Source organism: Carcharhinus amblyrhynchos, chromosome 10 (assembly GCF_965287045.1).
Source record: "Carcharhinus amblyrhynchos chromosome 10, sCarAmb.v2.hapA, whole genome shotgun sequence".
NCBI lineage: Eukaryota > Metazoa > Chordata > Chondrichthyes > Carcharhiniformes > Carcharhinidae > Carcharhinus > Carcharhinus amblyrhynchos.
In genome coordinates, this window is record NC_137333.1 from 58,836,720 (window position 1) to 58,863,600 (window position 26,881).

Consider the following 26,881-nt stretch of genomic DNA (forward strand, 5'->3'; position numbering starts at 1 on the left):
TTGGTGATAGTTCTTTTCCACAATCCACATAATACTGATGGCAAGGAGACAAAAGAATATGCTCTTGGGACTTCTCAATACTAACAAATTGGTGTTTAGGAAATCTAGCTCGCTAATCTCTTTTGCTCTGCTATCAAGCACACATTCTGTAGAATTACTTGTGAGCACATAAGTTTCAATCTCTTTTCAGTAAAACAATATTCAGAAATGTGCTTGTGATCCTTTTATATGAGGAGATCACTACATCATGGGAATGTCAACTCGCAAAAGTTGTGAGATACAATTTAAGTACCATAATTGGTCTCACCTGATGCTACAAATTTTAAAAAATTCAAGTTAAATTTGTCAGTTCCATGAGTAGGAAATTGATCAAATCCCAAGATTCAGCATAATTTGTTCTAATCATGCCTCACATTAGTAAAGAATTACAATTAGAATATCATCAGTGTTAGGTCTAACTTGTAATTTAAAATCAGGCATAAATTGGGCACTGATTGGATAATTGTCCCAATAAAGCAGTGAAATATTTTCCACGTACAATGCAGTCCATTCTCAATTATGACATTTTCTCCCTGAAATACAAATTAATCTCAAGAACATGGTGTTCCATAAGGTCGGGCAAATTCTGGTAAGAATAGCAATGTGTATTTATTTAGTATTTTAGCATCATAAAATATCCCAAGGCACTTCACAGGAACATTGCCAAACAAAACATGAGGCTAAAGCACATAAAGATGCTGCATCAAATGGCCAAAAGCTTGGCGCAAGAGGTAGGTTTTAAAGAGTCTCTTAAAGGAGGAAGAGACATGTAAGGGAGGGAATTCCAGAGTCAAGGGCATAGGCATCTGAAGACACAGGCACCAAGGGTGGAGTGATTAAAATCGGGGATGCCCAAGAAGCCAAAATTAGATGAGCACAGATATTGTAGAAAATTATGGAGCTGGTGGAGATTACAGAGAATTAAGTGCAGGTATGGGAGAAGAAAATTTTAGAATGAAGGCATGCTTTGACAGAATGCCAATGTAGGCCAGAGAGTGCAAGGATGATATATGATGACAGCTTGGTACAAGTTAGGACAGTGTTGGATTACCTCAAGTTTACAGAGATAGAGGGGGCCTATAGTGCTTAGTGCAATTGGCACCAGTTTTCACAACTAGCGCCATTTTCCGAGCGCTGGATTTCCGGCACAGTCAGTCTCTCGCTGGAAATGGGCGAGGAGCAGGCTAACGTATTTATGTTTACTTTAATGCTGTTTTACATCTGCTTAGCGAGCTCGATGCTCAATCATCCAGGCTCACATCTTTTTATGACCTCACTGGGAAAGATTCTCGCCAGCAAGGGATGGACATGCTCCCCATGAACAGGGAGCAGCCCAAATTGGCCTCACCAATGGAACCAGAGACTATCGAGGCCCCCGGGGAGGCCGAGGGTAAGGGAGGGGTCTTGGGCAGTGCCAGACTGCCAGTGTCACCCTGACACCGGGGCAATGCCCACTGGACACCTGGACTAATGGGAAGGGGCCAGTGGGGAGAGGGGGTCCACTGTCACTCTGCAGCAATCGGCGGGGGGAGGGAGAGAGAGGGTACCTGCTACCACTCTGCAGACATGGATGGGAAGGAGGGAGGGAGAGGGGGTCCACTGCCACTGCAGTGACTGGGGGGAAGGAGAGGAGAGGGGAGGGGGGAGGAGAGGAGGGAGGGAGAGGGGGCCTGCTGCCACTCTGCAGTGATTGTTGGGGGGAGGGAGGCCTGTTGCCACTCTGCAGCAATCGGTGGGGGTAGGGCGGTAGGTCCACAATCGGTGAGGGGAGGGCAGCAGGTTTACAATCGGTGGGGGGAGGGGGTCTGCAATCAGTCTGGATGGCGGGAGTACAGAGTTCATGGATCTTGACCCGTCTCGATCGCAGAGGAGGGGGTGGAGGGGGAGCTGCTTCAGGCTGCCTGCACTAGCAGGAGCCTGACAGCTCCCTCTCTTTTCTGTCAGACCCATGCTGCTGCTAATGCATATGTGCTGCATCAGAGGCTTGCACATGCACACTTTCTCCTTCTGCAGGCCCACCCACAGGCTTCTGCAGCAAACAACAGACTTGCTCAAAGTGTTGCAGGCCGAGTGAATATAGGGAGGCCTGAAAACATGCCCAAAAGATAGATCCGAAACTCTCCCAGTTTCAAGTCTACCAAGCACTTAGAAAAAATGGTAAAATCGCCCTCTGTACGTGGGAAACCAGCCAGGATGCACTGGAACTGTCAATTCTAGGCGTCATAAAGGCATAGATGAGGGTTTCAGCAGCAGATAAGCTGAAGTCAGCCACTGTTACAGAGATGGAAATAGGAAGTCTTAGTGAATGCATAAATATGTGATCAGAGCTTGTTTTGGAGTGAAATATGCAACCAAAATTGCAAATTATCCAGCTTGGTTTTCAACAGCTGCAGCATCTTGCTTTGTCCTATGGATTGCATTTTAAGCAAACCATGAATATAATGAAACAGGCTGATACTGATGTTTAAGCCTCATTATCACTGTACGTGGTCTAAATTTGTATTTTTCTTTCAATTTTTAGTCTGCTATCCAAAGCCACATTGTTACACCAATTAGGCACTGTTCAGTTCATCCTACTAATTTTAAGCCTATTATTTACAATTTGGATTACATTTTTTCTTTATTTTCAATGTTAACTTAAGTTCTGTAATTTCTCAAGTATTCTTCTATTTCTATGTTGCTTTGTGGATCAGCTGTGACTCAGTTGGCAGCACTCTTACTCCACAGTGCAAAGGTTGTTACAATTATAACATCTTTGTTATGTTTTGGGACTCTGTCTTTAACTTAGGGTAAAATGAAGATGGTCATGTAGTCTGTTCTAAAGTCTGCCTGACAACAGGTGTGGATGAGGGGCTATTGTAGATTAAAGAAAAGTTCTTGCTTGTGTCTTGCTTAGAAGTAGGTGAGGTATTTACACTTGGAAACAATGGCCGGCAGCATCTGTCTGCTAACAATTGGATTGACTATGAGTCTGTAACGTTTCATAAGAACAATGGACTGTAAACTGCTCTAATATGTTTTTTTTGTTTTTATTCCAATTCAATCGAATCAAGTCCAGTTCAGAGTCTCAACAAGTTGAGACATTCCCGAGCCAAGCTGACAAGATGGGGTTTTAACCTCCTGTCTTGGGCTTGATCTACATGATCCAAGCTGATTGGAGTAAGCATAGCTCCTCCTCCAAGGCTTGATCTCATTTGCATCTTAGCCAAAAGGTCAAGATGCCGCTTTAAAAAATTGCTTCAAATGAAGCTGAAATGTAACATATTGACTTCAACCAAGTACAGCATGTCAATATTACACTTGATCTTAGCCAGATTTACTTCCAAGATGTAACAGTTGGCATCTCAAAGATAGCTAAACAGCACATTTAACTGGATACAAGGCCCATGCAGTTCACATTACCATAAAGATAAGCTTTGAGACAGGGTCCAATATATCCCTGAAAACCCACAGAAAAGGTTACTCTGCCATGATCTGGGAGACAGAGACAGAGAGAGAGAGAGAGAGAGAGCAGCTAGAGGCTAAAGATCTAAGGTTCACTGTGCAGGAATGCGACCAGAAGCTTGCACTCAAGCTGAAAAGACCAAATGCGAGAGGATTTAAATGGAACAGGAAGATGCGCCTAGCTTTAGCTAAAAGGAGGCAACTAAATTGAAGAAAAACCCTCACAATGAAAGCAAGTTCTACGGTGAAAAGTTGCCAGGCTAAGAAAGGAAAAGAACAGAAGTAACCCCCAGGAGTTAAGATAAAAATACAAAGTGCTGGAAAAATTTAGCAGATCTGGAAGCACCTGTGTAGAGAGAAAGAGAGTTAATGTTTTACTCTGATGAGTAAATGTGATGATACTGTGCCTTTAAGAAATCTCTTTTGAATCTTGTTCCTCTGCAGTGTTTTCTACTCAGGCCCTGAGTACAGACAGCACAGCATTGTTGCTGTGCTGTCTGTACGGTACTTTTTTATTGCTGCTGAAGCAATATAAAGGGCATCTTGTTTATTTTTAATCTGGGCCTAATGCAGTGTCCTGGAGTTTTATGACCCTTTCAAAATTGTTGGGTGGAGCCAGATTGACAGGTCAGCTGGTACCTTGGGACAGGCTTTTTTCACAGGAAAAATCTAAAAGTTTTGGTTTCATTTCGGGCTGACGCTGTTTGGACTGCAGACTGAAAGCAGCATTTTCTGTCTCTCTCTGGAGTGAAAATTCTGCTGTTCGTGAGGGAAGCAGTATTTCTTTTTCTTTCAAGCTGTGCTGGAAGTTCCAGGGCTGGGGCGTCTCAGTTGTGATCCACCATTTCAAAGGACCAATTCATAGCAGGTGTTACAAAGCTGTAAAATCCAGCATCATGTGAGCATACTTCTTTTCTGTGCTAAGCCTAGAAGGGGCGTATGTTTGTGGGGGTTGTTTGGTTTAGAACAGTGCACGTAGCTGTTAAGATTTATACAATATCATGGGTTTTTTTGCGATTAGCAAAAGTTATCCTAATTTCCTTATATTTTAACTGTATTTTTAAATAAACTGTTTGATAAAACCTCCCTAGTGGATCACTTGAATCATACCTAGAGTGAAACATCTAATGCTCACCCATGCCAAATTCAAAGTGCAAAACTTACAGTCTAGGCTGACTTCACAAAACACCTTGGAGTTTCTGGCCTGGATCATAAGTCGAACATGGCTTCTTCAGAACTATATTCTTACTTCTTCTGAATCCAATGTTTATGCATCCTCTTTCTTGTGCCCTATCATGACTGACTATGCATTTAACGGCCTAAATCCCATGTTGTAAAATTCCCTCTGATCTGATACTTTTCTTTTCTGAAAAACTTTCCTTAAAATCCATCTCTGGCCAAGATTTTGTTTACTCTCAATGTATGCATCTGTGACTCAGTGCTCTAACTCCTCTGTGAAAAACATTTTATGTGCTAATGACGCTATCTAACTGCAAGTTGTGGCTGTGTTAATAAGTGTAACCAGAAAGATATTGTAAAATTTTTCAACAAATGAATGATTGTGGCTCTTCATCAGTTCAAATTCAACTAAAGCACTAAGAAATATCCAAATAACTTAACAACTAACAATTCGTTTTGTTCCGAATCACATTTTGAGAAAGGGTAATCCTTTCCTGCCTGGCTTACAATTATTTCCATTCTAGATATTATTACACCCTATTTCGTGCCAGATGGCAGAGTAAATTTTCATAACGATAATCTGCAAATGAGAGGTTATTTACCTCAGTGCACAAATATACCTCTTTCCTGCATCAGACTACCCACTGACCATATTGATATTTTTTACCTTTTCAGTGCTTTAATTAAATCCACATTGATGGTTTCATAAGTTAACTGAAATCTGAAGTAGCTTCTTTTCCAATTATGTTTATGCATGATTCCTTTGCTTAGAGCTGGTCCTTTAGTGTTCTTCATCTCTCTTCTGAAGTACTGACCCCTCTCCTTAAATTCTGACATTATCGCCCACACCTTTGCTCAAACAACCTACTATTGACACAGTCCACCTTTGTAAACTATCATACTATCATCCAGCTAGGTAGGATTGTATTCACTTGGTTTCATTCTCTTCCCATTCGTGCAATGTTACCTCAGTCAAGGCTTGAAGCTCTCGAATTCCCTCTCTGAACCTCTTCATCTCCCATTCTTCCTTGAAGATACTCCTTAAATCTTATATCTTAGACCAAGCTTTTGATCATCTGACCTAATATCTCTTTATACAGCTTAGCAGTAAATCTGATAAGGAGACGCCAGCATTGAACTGGAGTGGGTACAGTAAAAGGTCTCATAATACCAGGTTAAAGTCCAACAGGTTTATTTGGAATCACAAACTTACAGAGCACTGCTCATTCATCAGGTGAGTGTTGACTCACCTGATGAAGGGACGGCACTCCAAAAGCCCAGTCTTTACTCACCTGATGAAGGAGCAGTGCTCCAAAAGCTCGTGATTCCAAATAAACCTGTTGGATTTTAACCTGGTGTTGTGAGATTTCTTACTGCAGCAATAAATCTACCTGTTGTTTCTAAATAAAGTTTTGACATATATGCATCAATGGTTGGAGCCACAGATTAGAATTTATGAAGATTCTAAAAGAAAAACACTGAGTGGCTTTTCTTCAAATAATCTTAATTTTCTTTGCAATATGGTTACTTAAATAAAAATGATCCTATCATGCAAAGCTTGATTTAAATAAAGAAGTGCTACTATAACTCTCAAAAGGTTAAAAAGGAAATTACTATTCTTACCTGGACATCTTTGTGTAAAGTCTGTTCTTGAGGCTTTATTTTTTTAACATATTTGGTCACAGTCTTATCCAATATTTGTGGTTTAGTATTATATTCTGTAAAATTGAACATTTAATTCAGATATATCAGACAGTGTAGTCTGTCAGTAATTACCGCGCTCACCAACGACTTCAGGTGGTGTGTTATCAATTCAAATAGTAACCATTCATTTATTGCTGTGACAAAGGAAAGAAGCAAGTAATCTTTATGTCAGATATTGACTTATTTTATGCATTGTGCTGAAAATAAACAGTAACAATTATCACAGATATTGCAACTTATTTTGCACTTTTATTAATTGGCACTGCATAATATATGGGAGCAATAGTACATTTTACACATATCTTTTCCTCAAACAACGTTTCTCTGTGTACCTTCATGCCGAGAGGATGTGAAAAATATCTAAAAGAAATTGGTTCTCTTCCATATTCTCTTGTCTAGATTCTGTTCTTTTTTAGAATGGACAATTGCTGGATTAATAAAATGTTTGTAACTGGCCATATGCTGGTAGTTCTAGAAGATTCAAAGCCTTTCCAAAGGACAAAGATTAGCTCATTGTCCTCCTGAAATGCGACAACCCTTTGCATTGTGTGAACCTTCCAGCCAAGCTAACACGAAGAGCTGGTGGATGAGACACCTGCATCATTCAGCTCTGGACAAAGGCAGAGTTATTGTGACTCATCTCCAACATTGTGCTAATGGTTCCACAGTTAACTGCTCAAAAATACAATGGGTTTTAATGTGTATCATTAGCTTAATCACTTGATTTGAAATCATTTTGTCACGAGTGATACTTGAGCTGTTCAAACTGCTTTAATTGTACAGCTTTTGGGTTGTTTTCAGTTGTGATTTAATCTCAGAAGAGAAAATCGGACTCCAGACTAGCAGCCTGCTTCTGACCTCCATCTCTCCCAAAGCTGGATCTCCAGTAAGAACCCTATCGTTCACCAAAGAATTAACTAATTTCCAAAATGCAAGAATACTTTGCTGCATCTTCGATCTGCAACAAAGTTCCTAGGACCAAACCAGGAATTCTGCCAGTCAAAGCCACCTATAAGAACCTTCATTGGACATTGATTTACTTGAGAATACAGGAGTTGGGACATCTTGTTGAAGTTGTACAAGACATTAGAAAGGCCAGACTTGGAATACTGCGTGCAATTCTGGTCACCCTATTATAGAAAGGTTATTATTGAACTAGAAAGAGGGCAGAAAAGATTTACTAGGATGTTACCGGGACTTGATGGATTGAGTTATAAGGAGATGCTAAATAGACTGGGACTTTCTCTCTGAAGCATAGGAGGCTGAGGGGTGACCTTATAGAGGTCTATAAAATAATGAGGGGCATAGACAAGATAGATAGTCAATATCTTTTCCCAAAGGTAGGAGAATCTAAAACTAGAGGGCATAGGTTTAAGGTGAGAGGGGAGAGATACAAAAGTGTCCAGAGGGGCAATTTTTTCACACAGAGGGTGGCGAGTGTCTGGAACAAGCTGCCAGAGGTAGTAGTAGAGGCTGGTACAATCATATCTTTTAAAAAGCATTTAGATAGTTACATGGGTATGATGGGTATAGAGGGATATGGGCAAAATGTGGGCAATTGGGATTAACTTAGGGGTTTCAAAAAAAAGAGCAGCATGGACAAGTTAGACCAAAGAGTCTGTTTCCATGCTGTAAATCTCTAAGACTCTAAGAACCTTCATTGGATATTGATTTGCTTGTCTCATGTGAATTAATGCCAATACCTTTTGATATTTAAGTAAATCACAATTTATAGCTTCTTTCTCTGCCTTTCTACCTTGTACGCTCATGAGAATGATTGCATATTGGGACTCATTTCTTCGTTTTGAATGCGTTAATAAATTGTAACCATGTTTCACCTTAAAGAATTTGCTGTGGGTTATTTTTAAAAATTGGACCTAATAAACGACGGTTTGGAAAACAAACCATGGCCCATTTCAACAAGGGCATGTATACTAAAGGAAACAAATTAAGATTATAAACTAAAACTACCATGGTCACTGGCAGAAGAGGAGAACAGTAATAATAATTCAATTCACTTAACCCTCATATCCAGAACATTATTTCATGGGCAATTTAACAAGGTTTCTGTAATATTTGTTTTAAAATGAGCTCTGTCAAGACAATATAATCCATTGTGCTTTTCTAAACAGTTGGGCATCAGCACACATAGGTGTAACGCTGTTATATAAACAAAACTGACAACAACACCATTGTGCTAAATGGGTTCATTTTCATTGCAACAAGATACACAAGGGAATCACTCCAGTGGTTACCAAAGTCACTTAAAAGTTAAGCAGTGCCTCAGTTTAATGCTTTCAATGACCTTGCTCTCCCATGCCTGAAATCACCCCCAGTCCTACACTCTCAGAAGATATTTGCAATCAACTAATTCCGTCCTCCTGGGCATTTTAATCACTCGGCTGCTGGTGGACATGTCTTCAACCAGCAAATTCCCAAAGTCTTAATTTCACTTCTTAAACGTCCTTTTCCTTTCTCAGAATGTTCCTCAAAATCTGTCTCAAACCAAGCTTCCCCTAATATCACCTTCCTATGAAGTACCTTGTGATGTTTATTATGATAAAGATGCTATATAAATACAAATTGTTCATTTGAAGTTATATTAATTACTTGAATGAGAATAGAGGAGGCATAGTTAGTAAGTTTGCAAGTGGCACCAAGATTGGTGAAGAAAGCTATCTTGGATTGCAACGGGATGTTAGTCAATTGGGCCAGTGGGCCCAAGGCAGGACTTACTCAGTTAATGGTAAGGTGTTGGGGAAGAGTTACAGAACAAAGAGATCTAGGGGTACATGATCATAGCTCCTTGAAAGTGGAGTGGTGAAGAAGCCATTCAGCATGCTTGATTTCATTGGTCAGAACATTGAATACAGGAGTTGGGACATCTTGTTGAAGTTGTAGAAGACATTGATAAGGCCACACTTGGAATACTATGTACAGTGCTGGTCACCTTATTATAAAAGGGATATTATTAAACTAGAAAGAGTGCAGGAAAGATTTACTAGGATGTTACCGGGACTTGATGGTTTGAGTGGTAAGGAGAGGCTGAATAGACTGGGACTTCTTTCTCTGGGGCGTGGAAGGCTGAGAGGTCTATAAAATAATGACGGGCATAGATCAGCTGGATAGTCAATATCTTTTCCCAAAGGTAGGGGAGTCTAAAACTAGAGGGCATAGGTTTAAGGTGAAAGGGGAGAGATACAAAAGTGTCCAGAGGGGCAATTTTTTTCACACAGAGGGTGGTGAGTGTCTCGAACAAGCTGTCAAAGGTAGTAGTAGATGCGGGTACAATTCTGTCTTTTGAAAAGCATTTATACAGTTACATAGGTAAGATAGGTATAGAAGGATATGGGCCAAATGCAAGCAATTGGGACTAGCTTCAGGGTTTAAAAAAAGGGGTGGCATGGACAAGTTGGGCCAAAGGGCCTGTTTCCATGCTGTAAACCTCTACAATTCTATGACTCTCTGTTAAGACTAAGCAAAACAAACAAAATAGACAATAGGTTTTGGTTTTCTTTTTATAAATAAACTGTTCTGTGGATTGGCTTTCACTGTAAGATGTAGGATTACATAGGTTTCATGAGTCCCAGCAATGTCACAGAACCAAACAATATGGAAGAGACCCTTTAATCCATCAAGTCTGCAACGACACGCGGGAAACACCTGACCTCATATTTACCAGCACTTGGTCCATAGTTTTGAATGTTATGACATACCAAGTACTCATTCGGGTACTTTTTAAAGGATGTGGGGAAGACCACCTCTACCACTCTCCTATGCAGCACATTCCAGACCATCATATCCTCTGGGTAGAATGTCTTTTTCTAACACACCCCCTGATCCTCCTGCCCTTCACCTTGAACCTACTTCTCCTCGTGACTAACCCTTCAACTAAGGGCGGCACGGTAGCACAGTGGTTAGCACTGCTGCTTCACAGCTCCAGGGTCCTGGGTTCGATTCCCGGCTCGGGTCACTGTCTGTGTGGAGTTTGCACGTTCTCCTCATGTCTGTGTGGGTTTCCTCCGGGTACTCCGCTTTCCTCCCACAGTCCAAAGATGTGCGGGTTAGATAGATTGGCCACGCTAAGAAATTGCCCCTTAGTGTCCAGGGATGCATAGGTTAGAGGGATTAGTGGGTATAATATGTAGGGATATGGGGGTAGGGCCTGGGTGGGATTGTGTTCGGTGCAGACTCGATGGGCCGAAGGGCCTCTTTCTGCGCCATAGGGTTCTATGATCCTTCTATAAGGGGAACAGCTGCTCCTTACTTTGTCCAAGCCCTTCATAATCTTGCACACCTCGATCAGTTCTCTGTTCTAACGGAAACAATCTAAGCTTATCCAACCTCTCTTCATAACTTAAAATGTTCCATCCCAGGCAGCACCCTGGTGAATCTCCTCTGTGCCTCCACCAGCGCAATCATATCCTTCCTATAATGTGGCAACCAGAACTGCACACAGTTCTCCAGTTATGGCCTCACCAATGTTCTATCCAACTCCAACATTACTTCCCTTTCTTGTATTCTATGTCTCAATTGATAAAGGCAAATGTCCCATATGCCTTTTTTCACAACCTAGTTACATACTCTCCTGCCTTCAGAGATCTACGGACAAACACACCAAAGTCACTTTTGTTCCACAGAACTTCATAGTATCATGCCACTGATTGAATACTTCCTTGTCAAATTACTCTTTCCAAAGTGTATCACCACACACTTTTTAGGGTTAAATTCTATCTGCCACACATCTGCCCATCTCATCTATATCTTCTAGTAGCCCAAGACACTCAGCCTCACTGTTAACCACCTGGTCCATCTTTGTGTCATCTGCAAACTTACTGATCCTATCCCCAACATAGTCATCTATGTCACTTACATTTTTACACCAGTTTCAAAAGTCATATAATTGAACAAAACATTATTTGAAAAATTAAACTCAAAAATCATAAATCGTTTAGAGATGCAATTAGCAATTACTACATTGGTACATTACAATAATGCGGCATCTGGGAAATATTTCAAATAGCATCTTTTACAGTATCTTTGACAAAATTCAATTCTAAAGTCAGATTTTTCAGGTTTATCAAACAATTCATTTTTAAATTTCATAAACTAAATTTATACATCAAAAATCAGAAGACCAAGAAGTAAAAGGAACCTGTATATGAAGTACATTAACACAAAGTGATCTCCACCCACACAATCTCTAACTCACAGTGAATAGTAATCATTTTGTTACTATTTCCCCTCGTGGAGAAGATTCAATTTTGCTCTGCAAGGAGTTCCTCAGTTAACACTGAGTTGAGGGGGTTGAGCTATGAGGAGAGGCTGAATAAACTAGGCTTGTACTCGTTAGAGTTTAGAAGAATGAGGGGAGATCTCATTGAGACATATAAGATGATGAATGGGATGGATAGGATAGAGGTGGAGAAACTCTTCCCGCTCAGAAAGGACAGTAGGGCTGGGGGGCACAGCTTCAAGATAAAGGGGGCGGGCGGTTTAGAACGGAGTTGAGGAGGAACTTCTTCACTCAAAGGGTGGTGAATCTCTGGAATTCTCTGCCCGTTGAAGTGGTGGAGGCTGCCTCGCTAAATATTTTTAAGACGCAGGTTGATGGGTTTTTGATAAGCGAGGGGATTAAGGGTTATGGGGAGAGGGCGGGAATGTGGAACTGAGACACGACAGATCAGCCATGATCTTATTGAATGGCGGGGCAGGCTCGAAGGGCTAGATGGCCTACTCCTGCTCCTATTTCTTATGTCCTTATGTAACACCAATGGAACAAATACCAGCTACAGCTTCACAGGAAATTCAATATAGGAATATCTTGAATGCTGATGTGCAAACATCTGAGCTACATAAGTTCAGTAACAGCAAAGTATACATGTGTTTAACACAATAGTGGAACATTGTAACAAAAAGGTTTTACGCCTCATGCCTAGTTCAAAATAGGCCCTACATTCTGGCTGATATGATAGCAATGCAACTTGATTGATAAAAGCATTATCCTTGGTATTCTAAAAAAGTTGCTCTCCTAAGAATTTGTAATAACAAAGGATGTTAAAAATAGTCATTTGGCTGTACAGGATTGTACAAATCTTTCAATTAATTCACTGATTGATAGGTGATAAGGAGCAAATTTTATATGCAGAATACCATTTACTTTGACATGGGGGTGGGTGGGTGGATGGGGGAGAGGGTAGTGTGCGAACTCGTCGCAGATGGTCACGTAGGATTGAAGTTCTGTGCCACCGTCCCTGCTGGAGATATTTGTGTCCTTGGCCAAGAACATTTTTTTTAAGAGAAGGAATTTGATAGGCTGATCACTACCTGAAACACTACCTGAAATGGAGAGATAAGCAAAGACTTTGTGAATTTTTGATAAGATCACCTAAGAGTGTGTTGGCCTGATGTTGAGATATTGCATAAGCGTGCACATTTTACATGAGGTAACCAACAGGACATGTGAGGAGCCATTTAATAAATGAGCTGATTCAAAGATCGGTAATTATTAATCAAATGCACACAAAAACAAGCATCAGTCATTTACCATTACTTGAAAAATGGCATCAAATTGTCAATATGGTCAGCAGAGGGAAAAAAACAACCTGAAATCATCAAGTGGTTGGCAGATGCTGCATAGGGAAACTGACTTCAGAACTAGCAAAAATGGTGCTACACAGTGCGACACTTATCAAGGGAGTCAAAGTTAAAATAAAAATAATTTTGGATTGGGACAATTGAGTGTTAGAAAATGAACATACTTAGCAAGAAATATCCAAAAATTGGATACAGTTTAAAAAAAAGAGCTGGGGTCCTTTATTGTTTGGGTAGTTAAAGCATAAATATGGATTTGTAAATAACAATTTTGACAATATTTCTTGAAATTAATTTTATTGATTGAGTTAATCTGTATGTGAGAATGCACATTGCAGTTAGTGGCAAAGGTCAACATTTCACACAAAGATTTTCACTCAAAGATGTGTCGGATAGGTGGATTGGCCATAGCAAAACTGCCCCTTATTTTCCCAAAATGTGTACGTTAGATGGATTAGCCATGGTTAATGTATGGGGATACGGGGATAGGGTGGAGGAGAGAGCATGGGTAAAAGAGTCAGTGCAGACTCAATGGGCTGAGTGGCCTCCTTCTGCACTGTAGGCATTCTATGAACTACTTTGAAATAATCCTCAAACTTTTATGAAGTAAACTGTAAAATATTGTTAACAATCTGTTCTGATTTACAAAATCTTGCAATTATTTTTCCCAATGGTTTGTTCAATTGTAGTAGATTTCATAACAACTTTTCATCACTTTGACATGCATCAATTATCAAGAAGAACATGTAACCCTCAAAAAGACTAGCAAAATCCACAAGTAATTGTTGCCATAGCATTTTAGGCCATTCCCAAGGGTGTTAAAAAGGCAACTGTGGTGTGTTTCTTATTTGTGCACACTCCCACTTTTTCTCCAATCTGACCCACCAAAAATAACAACATGCTAATTCCTTCATCCGGACTATACCAGGATATCCTGTATGTTCGAGAACTCTTCTAAGCAGACTAAGAGAAATGATCACTTGGATTCCCCACCATGGACAGACAATTCAAGCTTTCTTCACACAAATGGGCCTGGATTCTCCCAAATTCTAAATCCCTAATTTGCAGGAAAATGGGAATAAATCCCACTAGTTTGTTTAGCATGATTTCCAGAATGAATCTCCAGTATCACAGAGTGCCCTAGCAGGATTCAGTCTGAAAATCTGGGGGCAGGGCCCATTCCCACCCAGGGCAGGCAGCATGGTGCTGAGTGGGTCATTGTCAGGGCAGTGATTGGCACGTGTGGTGGCCTCCCCATTGCCAGCCTCCCAATCGCTAGCCAGCCCTACAACCACCCACCACTCCCCCACCCCCATTCCTGATCCCTGGTCTCCTGGACCACCTTGGGCAAGTCCCAACGGTTTCCTGCCCACCGCCAACCCCGATCTCCCGATACCCCCCAACCCCAACACCCCCAGCATTCCTGATCTCCCCTCTCCCACCCAGATTGCCAGCCCCGATCACTGTCCTCCCTCCATCAGCGATCCCAGTGCAGAGTGGCAGCGTCCCCTCCCCTACACCGATTGCCCCCCTGAAAGGTCCCCAATAGGCCTTGTCCCTTTCTGGCCCTGTCCCCTTGGCAGTGACTGGTGCCGGCTGGCCAGTGCCAAGTTGCTCCTTGTGCATTGACAGTTTGCTCCTTGGCACAATCTCTTCCATGTGTGTTTTTAAAATCACATCAGCTGGTTTTAAAGGAAGATGCTTCAGGTTTTACTGGTATGTACTCTCAGGAATTAAATATATAGCAACACCAGTAACAACCAGCATCCTAATATGTTGTTCACTTAACTTCGGAATCATCCAGAATCTATGTGATCCACCCTGTATGGATAAGACATTCAGTTCAAGCTCAACATCATATTTTTCGGCATTCCCTTCTTCACTGTCATAATTCTTTCCTTCCCTGTTATAAATTATTTTTATAGAATGCAACTTGTTCTTCTTAAAGGTACCCAGATTCTTCTTCCAAGTATTTTTCTCAAGGGAAGCTGGTCTAGCCCAAAAAACCTTTGTAATGTGACCCAGTTAACCACAATTCTTGTATTGGCTATATATACTCCTGCATTCAGATGCTGAATGGCCCATTTTGGCACATCTGTGATATTTTTGTTGCTGGTTTGGCTTCTTCTGGGCAGTTCCAAACTGTTTTTCATTCTGCATCAAATGGTGAAGCCTCTTTAACAGCTGGTTCCACTGACACTATGATTTTTACTGCTGTCTTTAAAGTCAAAGCATGTCCAGTAAGCAATCTTCTTTGGATAACCCCATTTTGGAGACCACAAACTAGATGATCCCAAAGAGTATCTTCTAATGATTCACTACACTCACAATGTTTTGCCAGCTTGCCCAAGATGGGGTGCAATGCCTTATCTTGTCAGCTTGGATCTTGTTTGCCTCTCTTGGAGAGGGACCATGAATTGGATTCAATTGGAATTTGAATTTGTTTTTTGGAGCAAGCAAGGAATGGATTTGGGTCTGCCCAGTCCACTTTGAGCATTGACTTTGTATCTTTAAGAATGGAGCTAATGTTGCCACAATTTGAGCAATGCTTTCACCTTTCATTAGATTCCTTAGGTGGAACCCAAATGATTCATGATGATCAATGATTGTATGGAGTAATATTCTTCAAGGATCTTTGATAGGTCGTTGTCAGTTTTAGTTCTTGGCTTTGCTGGATGAACCAAGTTCTGGAGCAAATTGCAAGTTTTACTTCTTATTGTACTAAAAAAAAGCTAGTACAAACAATTTGTTTGAAATTTTATTCGCTTATACAAAGTACTGAAAACACTCTGCATAGGAACTCCATGATTCATTTTCTTCATTGAGAGGGACCCGTGGATCCTAATTTCTCACTACTTCCCATATAGGCAGTAACGATGCAAGATTGTTCAGTACATATATTTTTCTCACCATCTTCCCAGTATTCTCCTTCTCACTCTGGAGACCACTGAATTGTTGTCCTCTTTTTTCCAAACAACCCCCACTGCACAGCAAAGCATTCTTTTCTTATGTCAGATACTCCTGGAATCTCACCCTTCTCTGGTTGAAAAAAACTCTCTTTTAAAACTACACAGAATTCTTCTTAGTTGTCTTCCTGCACTAAAAACCTGATTAAGAAGCATTAAACAGCACTAATGTGAATGCAAGTCAAACAAGCTTGGGTTAATTACAGTCAAAAGGTAACTGGTATTTATCTTACAAGTTTAGAGTGGGAAGTGAGAACACATAAACAATGGCTGACTCATCTTTAAGCTTGTAACAGAGTGTAATAGAGCCATACACTCTACATAAAAGATTGAAATTATTTATGTGGTTCCCAGAAAAAAGCAGCTAAAAGCAATTGGTAAACAAAGGAGTTTCTTGTTGGGGCCAGCATTTGTGAGAAAGAGGGTTATAAATTTCATTAGAGATATAAATTATTCATATGGGTCAAATAATTAAAAATGTTGTTTTATGATTAATAGAAGCAAAGAAAATGGGAGTAGGACATTCGGCTCTTGGAGCCTGCTGTATCATTCAGTATGATAAAAACACAAGAAGTAGGAGCAGGAGGAGCAACTCAGCCTCTCGAGCCTGCTTCGCTATTCAATACAATCGTGGCTGATCTTGTCTTGGCTTCTACTCTACTTCCCTGCCATTCTTCATAATTCTTCAACCCATTACAAATTAAAAATCTGTCTATCTCTTCCTTAAGTTTACACAATGTCCCAGCGTTCACTACACTCTGGGGTAATGAATTCCACAGATTTACCACCCTCTGAGAGAAGTTGTATATCCTCATCTCTCTTTTAAATCTCCTACAACTTATCCTAAAACTATGACCTCTTGTTCCAGATTGCCCACATGAAGAAGCATCCGCTCTACACCTACATTGTCAATACATTTTATCATCTCATATATTTCAACTAGATCTCCTCTCATTCTTCTAAACTCTAGAGACCATAAACCTAAACTGTTCAATCTCTTTTCGTAAGACAGACCCCTTATCTCTGGAAACAATCTAGTGAGTCTCCTCTGAACTGCCTCTAATATCACTACATCCTTCCTCAAATAAAAGGACTAAAACTATACAAAGTACTCCAGGTGCAGTCACACCAATACCTCTTTACTTTTATATTCTATTCCTTTAGTTATAAATGCCAACATTCCATTTGTTTTCATGCAACCATAGAATCGTAGAATCTCTACGGTACAGAAGGCCAGTTAGCCCATTGACTCTGCACCGACTCTCCAATACAGCATCTCACCCAAATCCCTATCTCCATAACCCCAAGCATTTACCCTACTATTCCCTCTAACACATCTTGGGACACTAAGGGGCAATTTAGCATGGCCAATCAATTACCCTGCACATCTTTAGACTATGGGAGGAAACATACACAAATATGAGAAGAACATGCAAACTCGACAAAGACAGTCGCCCAAGTTTGGAATTAAACCCAAAGCACCAGGGACAACTACTGTACCACCAGTGCAGAGGGACCTGGGGGTCCTTGTGCATGAATCACAAAAACTCAGTTTGCAGGTGCAGCAGGTAATCAAGAGGGCAAATGGAATGTTGGCCTTTATCGCGAGAGGGATGGAGTATAAAAGCAGGGAAGTCGTGCTGCAACTGTACAAGGTACTGGTAACGCCGCACCTAGAGTTCTGTGTACAATTTTGGTCCTCTTACTTAAGAAAGGATATATTAGCTTTGGAGGGGGTACAGAGAAGGTTCACCAGGTTGATTCCGGAGATAAGGGGGTTAGCTTATGGGGAGAGATTGAGTAGACTGGGCCTGTATTCATTAGAGTTTAGAAGGTTGAGGGGAGATCTTATAGAGACATATAAGATAATGAGGGGTCCAGACAGGGTAGAAACAGCAAGGTTATTTTCACTTACAATGGAAACAACAACTAGGGGGCATAGCCTCAAAATACAACGGAGTCAATTTACAACGGAGTTGAGGAGGAACTTCTTCTGAGGGTAGTGAATCTTTGGAATTCTCTGCCCAATGAAGCAGTAAAGGCTACCTCGTTAAATGTGTTTAAGTCACAGATAGATAGATTTTTAACCAATAAGGGAATTAAGGGTTATGGAAGCAGGCAGTTAAGTGGAACTGAACTCACCATCAGATCAGCCAGGATCTTATTGAATGGAGGAGCAGGCTCGAAGGGCTAGATGGCCTACTCCTGCTCCTATTTCTTATGTTCTTACCTGCCGTATCTGATTATCAGTTTTCTGCAACTCGTACACAAGGACACCCAGATCCCTCTACAGCAAAGCACCCCGAAGTCTCCCTCCATATGCATAATAAGTTGCCTTTCCATTACAACAAAAATGGATAACCTCACATTTATCCATGTTAAACTCCATCTGCCACATTTTGGCCCTCTCAACTAACCTATCTACATCCATTTGTAAATTTATTTCCTCATTGCAACTTACTATCCCACCTGTTTTGGTATCATCTGCAAATTTGGTTGTAGTACCTTCTATCACTGTATCTAAGTCATTAATATAGATTGTAAATAATTGGGGTCCAAGGATCGAACCCTGTGGCATCCCACTAGTTAAATCTTGCTAACCATAAAAAAGACCCTTTTATCCCAACTCTCTGCCTTCTGTCAGTTAGCCACTTTTCTATCCAAGCTAATAAATTACCCCTAGCCCCATGTGATCTTACCACGTGTATTAACTTTCTGTGTGGCACCTTATCAAACACCTTCCTGAAGTCCAAATGTACTACATCTACAGGATCCCCATTATCCACTTGGCTTGTTACATCTTCAAAGAGCTCTAGCACATTGGTCAAATACAATTTACCATTCATTAAATCATTCTGACTCTGATGGATTGCAATTTAACTTCCCAAATGTCCCGTGATTAATCATGGATTAATAGTTGATTCTAACAATTTCACAACAACAGACATCAAAGTAACAGGTCTATAGCTTCCTACATTCTGCCTCCCTCCCTTTTTGAATAAGAACAATACATTAGCATTTTCCAATCCACTGGAACCTTTCCTGCATCCAGGGAACTTTGAAATATCTATCTCCTCTGCCACTTTGTTTAATACCATTGGAAGTAGGCCATCAGACTCTGGGAACTTGTCTGCCTTCAAGCCCAATAGTTTGTTGAGTACCATTTTCCTATTGATGATGACTGTTGCACATTCCTCCCATTCTACTTCCTGTGCATTAGCTGTTACTACTGGGATTTACTAGCACCTCCACCATGAAAACTGAGGCAAAATATTGATTTTGCGTCTCCGCCATTTCTGTGTTCCCCATTATTAACTCCAGATCTCATCCTCCAAGGGACCAACATTCATTTGAGCTACTGTCTTCCCTTTTATATACTTGTAAAATCTACTCCTCATTTTCCTTCTGTTAAACTATACAGAAACATGAGCATAACTGGTGCATAACCAGCCTCTGTATTGATCACCACAATTGTAGCAGCAGCGATGAATTGCTGAAAGGTTTGCTTGATCCTTGTTAAGCGTAAACATGGTTGTGTTTGGCAGTGTAAAAAATATTTTTGAAAGAAGTTATGTAAATTAGACTTTGTAATTTTTATGATATTGCACCAGTATAATGTTCTCATCTTTGTAAACCATCACACCCTCTGAGTTGTTGTAAGTAGTGGCATGCTATACAAAAAGATATTAATTAATGACCTCACAGCTAAGGATCCTCTAGGGCAAAGTGATCATGGTATGACAGTATTCAAAATTCAGTTTGAGGATGAGAAACTGGAGTCCGGCACTCACATTTTGGAGTTAAAGGTAATTATGTAGGCATGAGGACAGACTTGGCCCTTGTGGACTGGGCAGGAAGACTAAAAGGTGGGACAATTGATGAGCAGTGGCAGTTGTTTAAAGGGATATTCAATTCCTCCCAGCTAACGTATATTTCAGAGAGGAAGAAAGATTGTTAGATGGGGAAAAAACATCTATAGTTAAGCAAGGAAGACAAAAACTAAGGCATATCATATTACAAAGGCCAGTGGTAGGCTGTAAGATTGGAAAATTTTTAATGATCAACAAAGGGTTACTAAAAAGTAATTTAAAAAAAAGCAAAAGTAAATTGTGAAAGAAAAATAGTACAAAATATAAAAAAGCAATTGTCCCACCTTTTAGTCTTCCTGCCCAGTCCACAAGGGCCAAGTCTGTCCTCATGCCTACATAATTACCTTTAACTCCAAAATGTGAGTGCCGGACTCCAGTTTCTCACCCTCAAACTGAATTTTGAATACTGTCATACCATGATCACTTTGCCCTAGAGGATCCTTAGCTGTGAGGTCATTAATTAATATCTTTTTGTATAGCATGCCACTACTTACAACAACTCAGAGGGTGTGATGGTTTACAAAGATGAGAACATTATACTGGTGCAATATCATAAAAATTACAAAGTCTAATTTACATAACTTCTTTCAAAAATATTTTTTACACTGCCAAACACAACCATGTTTACGCTTAACAAGGATCAAGCAAACCTTTCAGCAATTCATCGCTGCTGCTACAATTGTGGTGATCAATACAGAGGCTGGTTATGCACCAGTTATGCTCATGTTTCTGTATAGTTTAACAGAAGGAAAATGAGGAGTAGATTAACAAAGCAAAGGGGCTGGTAGAAAGGGATCAGAACTAGATAGACAAGTCTGAATTCATGCATAAACTTTGTATAACAAGTTTCCTCTGATAGACCTCTAAACATGCTGGCTTTGGTACATTTTATTCCTGTACACTAAAAGTTCTAACTTTTGTTACACCATAGCTATCTTTGAAGTGTGACACATTGACACGTTATATCTGAGAGGTGGTGAACATTAAGCGTGTACACAAAGTTCTGAAAACATCTCTCGTGGATCGCTGTAGTGGTGCTTAAGGTTGGAAGTTAGAACTTTAATAGCAGGGGTGTTTCACCAATGAATATTACAAGAGTTACTGACCTATCACTAAGTGGTCTGTGAAAGAGGTGTAGGGTTTGCAGTACTGGAATGAGCTTCATTATCTGGCAGTACGTTGATAGGGGGCACAGGTCAGGGAGCATCAGGAGTCAAGTGCTGGAATTCCAGGAACACTGCAGAGGAAGCTTCCGGGAACACTCGGAGTCAGATCCTGAGAATTGGAATGTGTTGGGTTAAGTAGTCTCAATGCTGGGACTATTCTGGAAGAGGAGAAATGCAGTCTAAGGATTTCTAACTGACGGCAATAACCCCACACATTTCTGCCTATCAAAACTTTTCTGTCCGTCTTTAGAGATTTCTCTCCTTACTACTTTGCCTATTGTCAGGGATTGCTATCCTTAATTTTCTCCTTTAAGGAAGTTAAGGATAAACATTCTGCTTTTTAAAATTAATGTGAAGTTAACAGGTGAGGATGTATAATTTCCCATTATGTATTTCTGGTGCATGTTGTTCATCCAGCAGTAAGAATTCTTGCTTCAGTAGCAAGCAATAATAAACAAAAATACCATCTTCACAAAATAAATCCAAAGTAAATGTTTAATAAAGATCCATCTTTACACAACCACTTGGACCACGCCCTGGGCTGTAAATGCCCCTTCCAATCCCCATCTGCTTCCTAGTTCTACTGGGTCAGCTGACTACAACAGCATGTTACCATTGACTACATTGTAAAATATGTCTGAAATGTGAACAAGCATGTTCCTGAAGTTAGATGGAAGTCAAGGTGAGTTCTGAAGGAACAATTAGATTTGTAAGAAACATAAGATCCAGCAAAGCAAAATGAGAAGGGAGGAATAATACTTAACACATTTCAGGATTATTGATTAAGTCACTTATAGAATCCCTACAATACAGGTGGTGGCCATTTGGCTCATTGAGCCTGCACTGACAACAATCACACCCAGGCCACTCTTCGAAATACTGCTACAAACTTATGCTAAGTTATCTCTTTCAATAGCACTGCACTTGTGCCACTGATGTATAAGTCTTATCACTAGTTTAGGTTACTTTCCTGTGGAGTAGTGATGGGAGGAGACTCTATAAGAGGAAATTTTTGGGTGGCACAGTGGTACAGTGGTTAGCACTGCTGCCTCACAGCATCAGGGACCCAGGTTCAATTCTCAGCTTGGGTCACTGGCTGTGCAGAGTCTGCATGTTCTCCCCGTGTCTGTGTGGGTTTCCTCTGGGTACTCTGGTTTCCTCCTACAATGCAAAAGACGTACTGATTAGGTGCATTGGCCATGCCAAATTCTTCCTCAGTGTACCCGAACAGGTGCCGGAGCATGGCGACTAGGGGACTTTCACAGTAACTTCATTGCAGTATTAATGTAAGCCTACTTGTGACAGTAATAAATGAACTGAACCTAAATATACATTTAATAAATTGTACAACTGCTGCTAGTAAGACCACACATGATAAATTCCAAAGGCTAATTCCTCTGAAACCAAAAACTGATAATATTCATTCCTGACTTACCTTCTTTACCTCTGAGAGTTAAAGTAATAAATTTACTGACAAACAGCAACATGAAAACCGCCCATCCGCACACAATCAGCAGCAAGCATCGGTGCCGCATGTTTTCAGACATAAGCCATTGCTTGCACGTGTTCTGCAAAAGAAAAATAATATTGGAAGAGTAATTATAACAATCAATATCACTAATCTACAGATTCAGAAGGAAACACAAGCATTAAAGATACTAAACTTACATTTACAGCATTGCGCCCATCAAGTGCTTTAAATGAATAGCTTTTCAATTTATTCAATTCAAAACTATTGCTGTAGTGAAAGAAACACTATTAATAATATATTACAATTTAAAACGGATTTTTTCCCCAAACCACTGTGCACTACCGTTTTCCTTGCTTTGGGAAATTTTATTAGATTAAGGGTGCTTTATAAAGGTCTTAATTTTGTACTTAAATTAAATGTAAAGTAACAGATTATTAATTCACAGAGTTATGAGAGCATGAAACAAGAAAAAGCCATCAAACTTATTGAAGTCCATAGCTCTAGTGTATTAAGTTGCTCATCAAAAATGTACATTTCTTTGAATAATATAAAATGTTTTGCCCCTATGAACTTATTTGGTAGATTATTTCAAATATTCATCACTGATAACTGATATCTGTCCTAATTTCAATAAATTCCATGTATGATCTCTTACTACAATTCGTAATGTACTTTTAAGCAATAATTTTATTTTACCTCACACATGTCATTCTACATTTGATGTACTTTGTTGAGGTTCCATATCAGCTGCCTTTCCTCCAGACTGTAAAATTTAAGAATCTCCAGATTAAGTTCATCTTTCATTCCCTTCACACGTGGTATCAGCCTTGGTAATTCAAAAAGATCTTGTTGTGGCACAATAGTTGAAATCAAATACAGTACTTTTTAGTACTGTCTGATCAACACTTATGAAAATTTACAATAATTTCTGCAGATTTGTTTTCTAATGATCTGATTAAATGGTCTTAAATGCCATATTATTTAATGCTTCTTTATATAGTCTAAATATTGAAAGTGAGTTATTTACCATTATTTCCAGATTCCTTTCAGTCATTTTGTGATAATTCAATTCCACATGCCTCCACTTTTCAATGTAATACTTTATATTCATTGGTATTAATTTTAAGTTGCCATATAATCACCTAATTGCAGGAAACTGTTGGTTTCAGTGCTCATTTTATTGAGCTGTATTAGAAACAAAGTCCAAGCAACAACCTTAGTGGTTCTTCATTCAATACTTTCTCACAGTCTAACATTACACTTTTCATGAATACGCTTTTGTATTTTTAATCAGTTTTTTAAAATCAGTTTGATGTTCAGTTCCATGTTCGCCCTGAATTCTTGTGGTTTTCACTTTAATTAGCTTTCTTTTCCCAGTTGAAACATTGTTGAAAGCTATCTGAAAGTTCAATAATCTAGATTATAGGGGATTCCTGTGTACTTTATCTGCATAATCCTCAGCTAAGACTGAAATAAATACTACTAATCTTCAGTATAAAGGAAAAGCTCACAGGTGCTAATAAGTTGATTCTTAATGAAAGGTCAACTGTTAAGCCTTGAACTACACTGACAATTCAACTGGAGAATCAATCAAAATATACAACAAAATTTGCTAAAACACGATTTGATTGCACAGTGAAGCTGGTTTAACCGTCACAGTGGAGAAGATCAGTCTGATACATTATAAGTTGTATTTGATCAGCCATGATCAAAATAAACGGTGGAGCAAGCTCAAAGGGCCAAATGGTCTACTCCTTCTATTTTCTATGTTTCTATGTTAATTCTGGGAAGGAACTTAATGATCTGCTGCACAAAGCAGTGGAGAAATATAATATACATATACACACAGGAAGTCAGGGGGACTATACAGAAAATTGTGTGAAAAAGGGATTAATGCTAGCATCAGGAATTAGGAGACATCGCTGAAGGAAAAGATGATAGGTCTCTAGAATCAGCAAAACCTCACTGATAGTATCAGAAGAATACAATAGTTTATATGAATGTTCCTTTCAAATTCTTTGTGTATTCTTAAATTGAAGGAAGACTTCAAAAGAATTGTGAGGCAAGTCTTATTAAGAAATCACTCTAAAAGCTGATCAATACACTAATCCTGGTGAGCCATTCATTTCCTCCAGTAATTACTCCCAAATTCTGTGTTATTGTGCAATCCATCACTTTATAAGTTTTTCATCAATTTTAAAGCAGTATTTAAAAAGACCTATGTTACAACACTGCCTCGTTTCTCCTGAGCTGCCTCATTCCTCCTGATCAGCATGTGATCATAAGAACATAAAAAATAGGAGCAGGGGTAGGCCATCTAGCCCTTCGAGCCTGCCCCACCGATCAATAAGATCATAGCTGATCTGAAGTGGATCAGTTCCACTTTCCCGCTTTTTCCCCAAAACCCTTAATTCCCTTGTCTATCAGAAACCTATCTACCTGTGATTTAAATATATTCAGCGAGGTAGCCTCCACCACTTCAATGGGCAGAGAATTCCAAAGATTCACCACCCTTTGAGTGAAGAAGTTCCTCCTCAACTCCAACCTCAACTGCTCCCCCCCCACCTTATTTTGAGGCTGTGCCCTCTAGTCCTGCTGTCCTTCCTAAGCGGGACGAATCTCTCTACCTCTACCCTATCTATCCCCTTCATTATCTTATATGTCTCTATAAGATCCCCCCTCAGCCTTCTAAACTCCAATGAGTACAGACCCCGACTATTCAATCTCTCTTCATAGGATAACCCCCTCATCTCTGGTATCAGCCTAGTGAACCTTCTCTGCACTCCCTCCAGGGCCAATATATCCTTCCGCAAGTGTGGCGATCAAAACTGCACACAGTACTCCAGCTGTGGCCTCACCAGTACCCTGTACAGTTGCAGCAAGACCTCCCTGCTTTTATATTCTATCCCCCTCGCAATAAAGGCCAACATTCCATTCACCTTCTTGATCACCTGCTGCACCTGCAGACTGGGTTTTTGCGATTCATGCACAAGAACCCCCAGGTCCTTCTGCACCGTAGCATGCTGCAGCTTTTTGCCTTTTAAATAATAATCCCTCCTATTATTTCTACCAAAGTGGATAACCTCACATTTGCTAACATTGTACTCCATCTGCCAGGTCCTCACCCACTCACTCAGTCTATCCAGATCTCTCTGCAGACTTTCCACACCCTCCACGCAATTTGCTTTTCCACTCATCTTCGTGTCATCAGCAAATTTCGTTACCCTACACTCAGCCCCCTCCTCCAGATCATCTATATAAATGGTAAACAGTTGAAGCCCCAGCACCGATCCCTGTGGCACTCCACTAGTCACCAACTGCCAACCAGAATAGCACCCATTGATTCCAACTCTCTGCTTCCTATTAGACAACCAATCCTCTATCCACGCTAATACCTTACCCCCAACTCCGTGCACCCTAACCTTTTGCAGCAACCTTTTGTGAGGCACCTTATCAAACGTGATCAATAGTCTGAGGTGAAAAAAGGGAATTCAAGACAACCTTAGTGCTTTCTCAGTGAAGTACTGAGGAAGTGTAACATTGGCCTGGAATTTATAATATCAATTACAGTCAAGACTATCAGCATTCACCATTATAATGGACAGAATATGACAGCAAATTCTGGGATAGCACTTGCATACTTAAACATGGAATTTTAGAAGTTAGTATTAGAGATATGTTGCTCCTCTACAGGTCATGCTGCAATCTTTGCCAATAGATTTGTCATTGAAATGACTGCAATGGGGTGATCTTGCACTTGCCCACAAGTTCCACACCAAAAACAACTTTACAAAACTAAGGTCTTTGCAATGTTCTGGGTTTCAATGATGTGATAAGAATAGCAGAACAATGCTCCTGGCCCTGAAAAATAAATCTTACAAGCATGGAATCTTATTCCTTTGAAAGAAAATTAGTGTGGGAGAATGTTTCACAAATAAATTTCATGTTACTTTTCTGTCTATTTCTTTTATGTGTTTCTTAATCCCACATGCAGCTGCTGATATTTATTTTGCTTTCTGTATATTGTTACGACATATTAACAGGGGTGAACTGACTTCTCCCTTTGTTCACAACTGAATTGGTTATAACAATCCTCTTTACTACTCCAAATGGGCCATTGAACTGGGCTTTCAGCAGTTCACTTTGTAAAGATAGTAACATTAACAAATAATCCCCTGGCTGAAATGTTCATATCTTGGCATATTTGTCTGCTTGTCTTTTCATGAATACCTGTGAAATTTTTAAGGTGCACCTGGGCCACATTTAGAACACATACGTAATCTAGCATAGGAGATTTGTCTCTTTGCTCTAAGAAACGTTTCTTGATTAGTTTTCTTACCATATGTCCACAATTAATTCGAAGGAACTCATTGAGTGCATACCAGTGGCAAACAAGAATAATCTCAGTCCTTTGTCTCAGTCATGAGGCTAATCATAGGAGCGTGCCAG

The 26,881-nt window shown here is 40.0% G+C and overlaps 1 protein-coding gene across 3 annotated transcripts in view; it reads right to left on the minus strand.

Annotated features, from left to right (window-relative positions):
• The window catches only part of chst10 (carbohydrate sulfotransferase 10), a 66,537-nt gene that overhangs the window by 22,597 nt on the left and 17,059 nt on the right, over nt 1-26,881 (minus strand). For 2 of the 3 annotated variants that reach the window (XM_080197127.1, XM_080197128.1), the window contains exons 2-3: nt 22,397-22,529; nt 6,286-6,380 (exon numbers count right to left, since the gene is read on the minus strand). In XM_080197127.1, the coding sequence (XP_080053253.1) occupies nt 6,286-6,380; nt 22,397-22,529 (228 nt within the window). Of the gene's footprint in view, nt 1-6,285; nt 6,381-22,396; nt 22,530-22,629; nt 22,651-26,881 lie in introns of those variants that run through there. The other variant, XM_080197129.1, reaches the window with a different exon arrangement.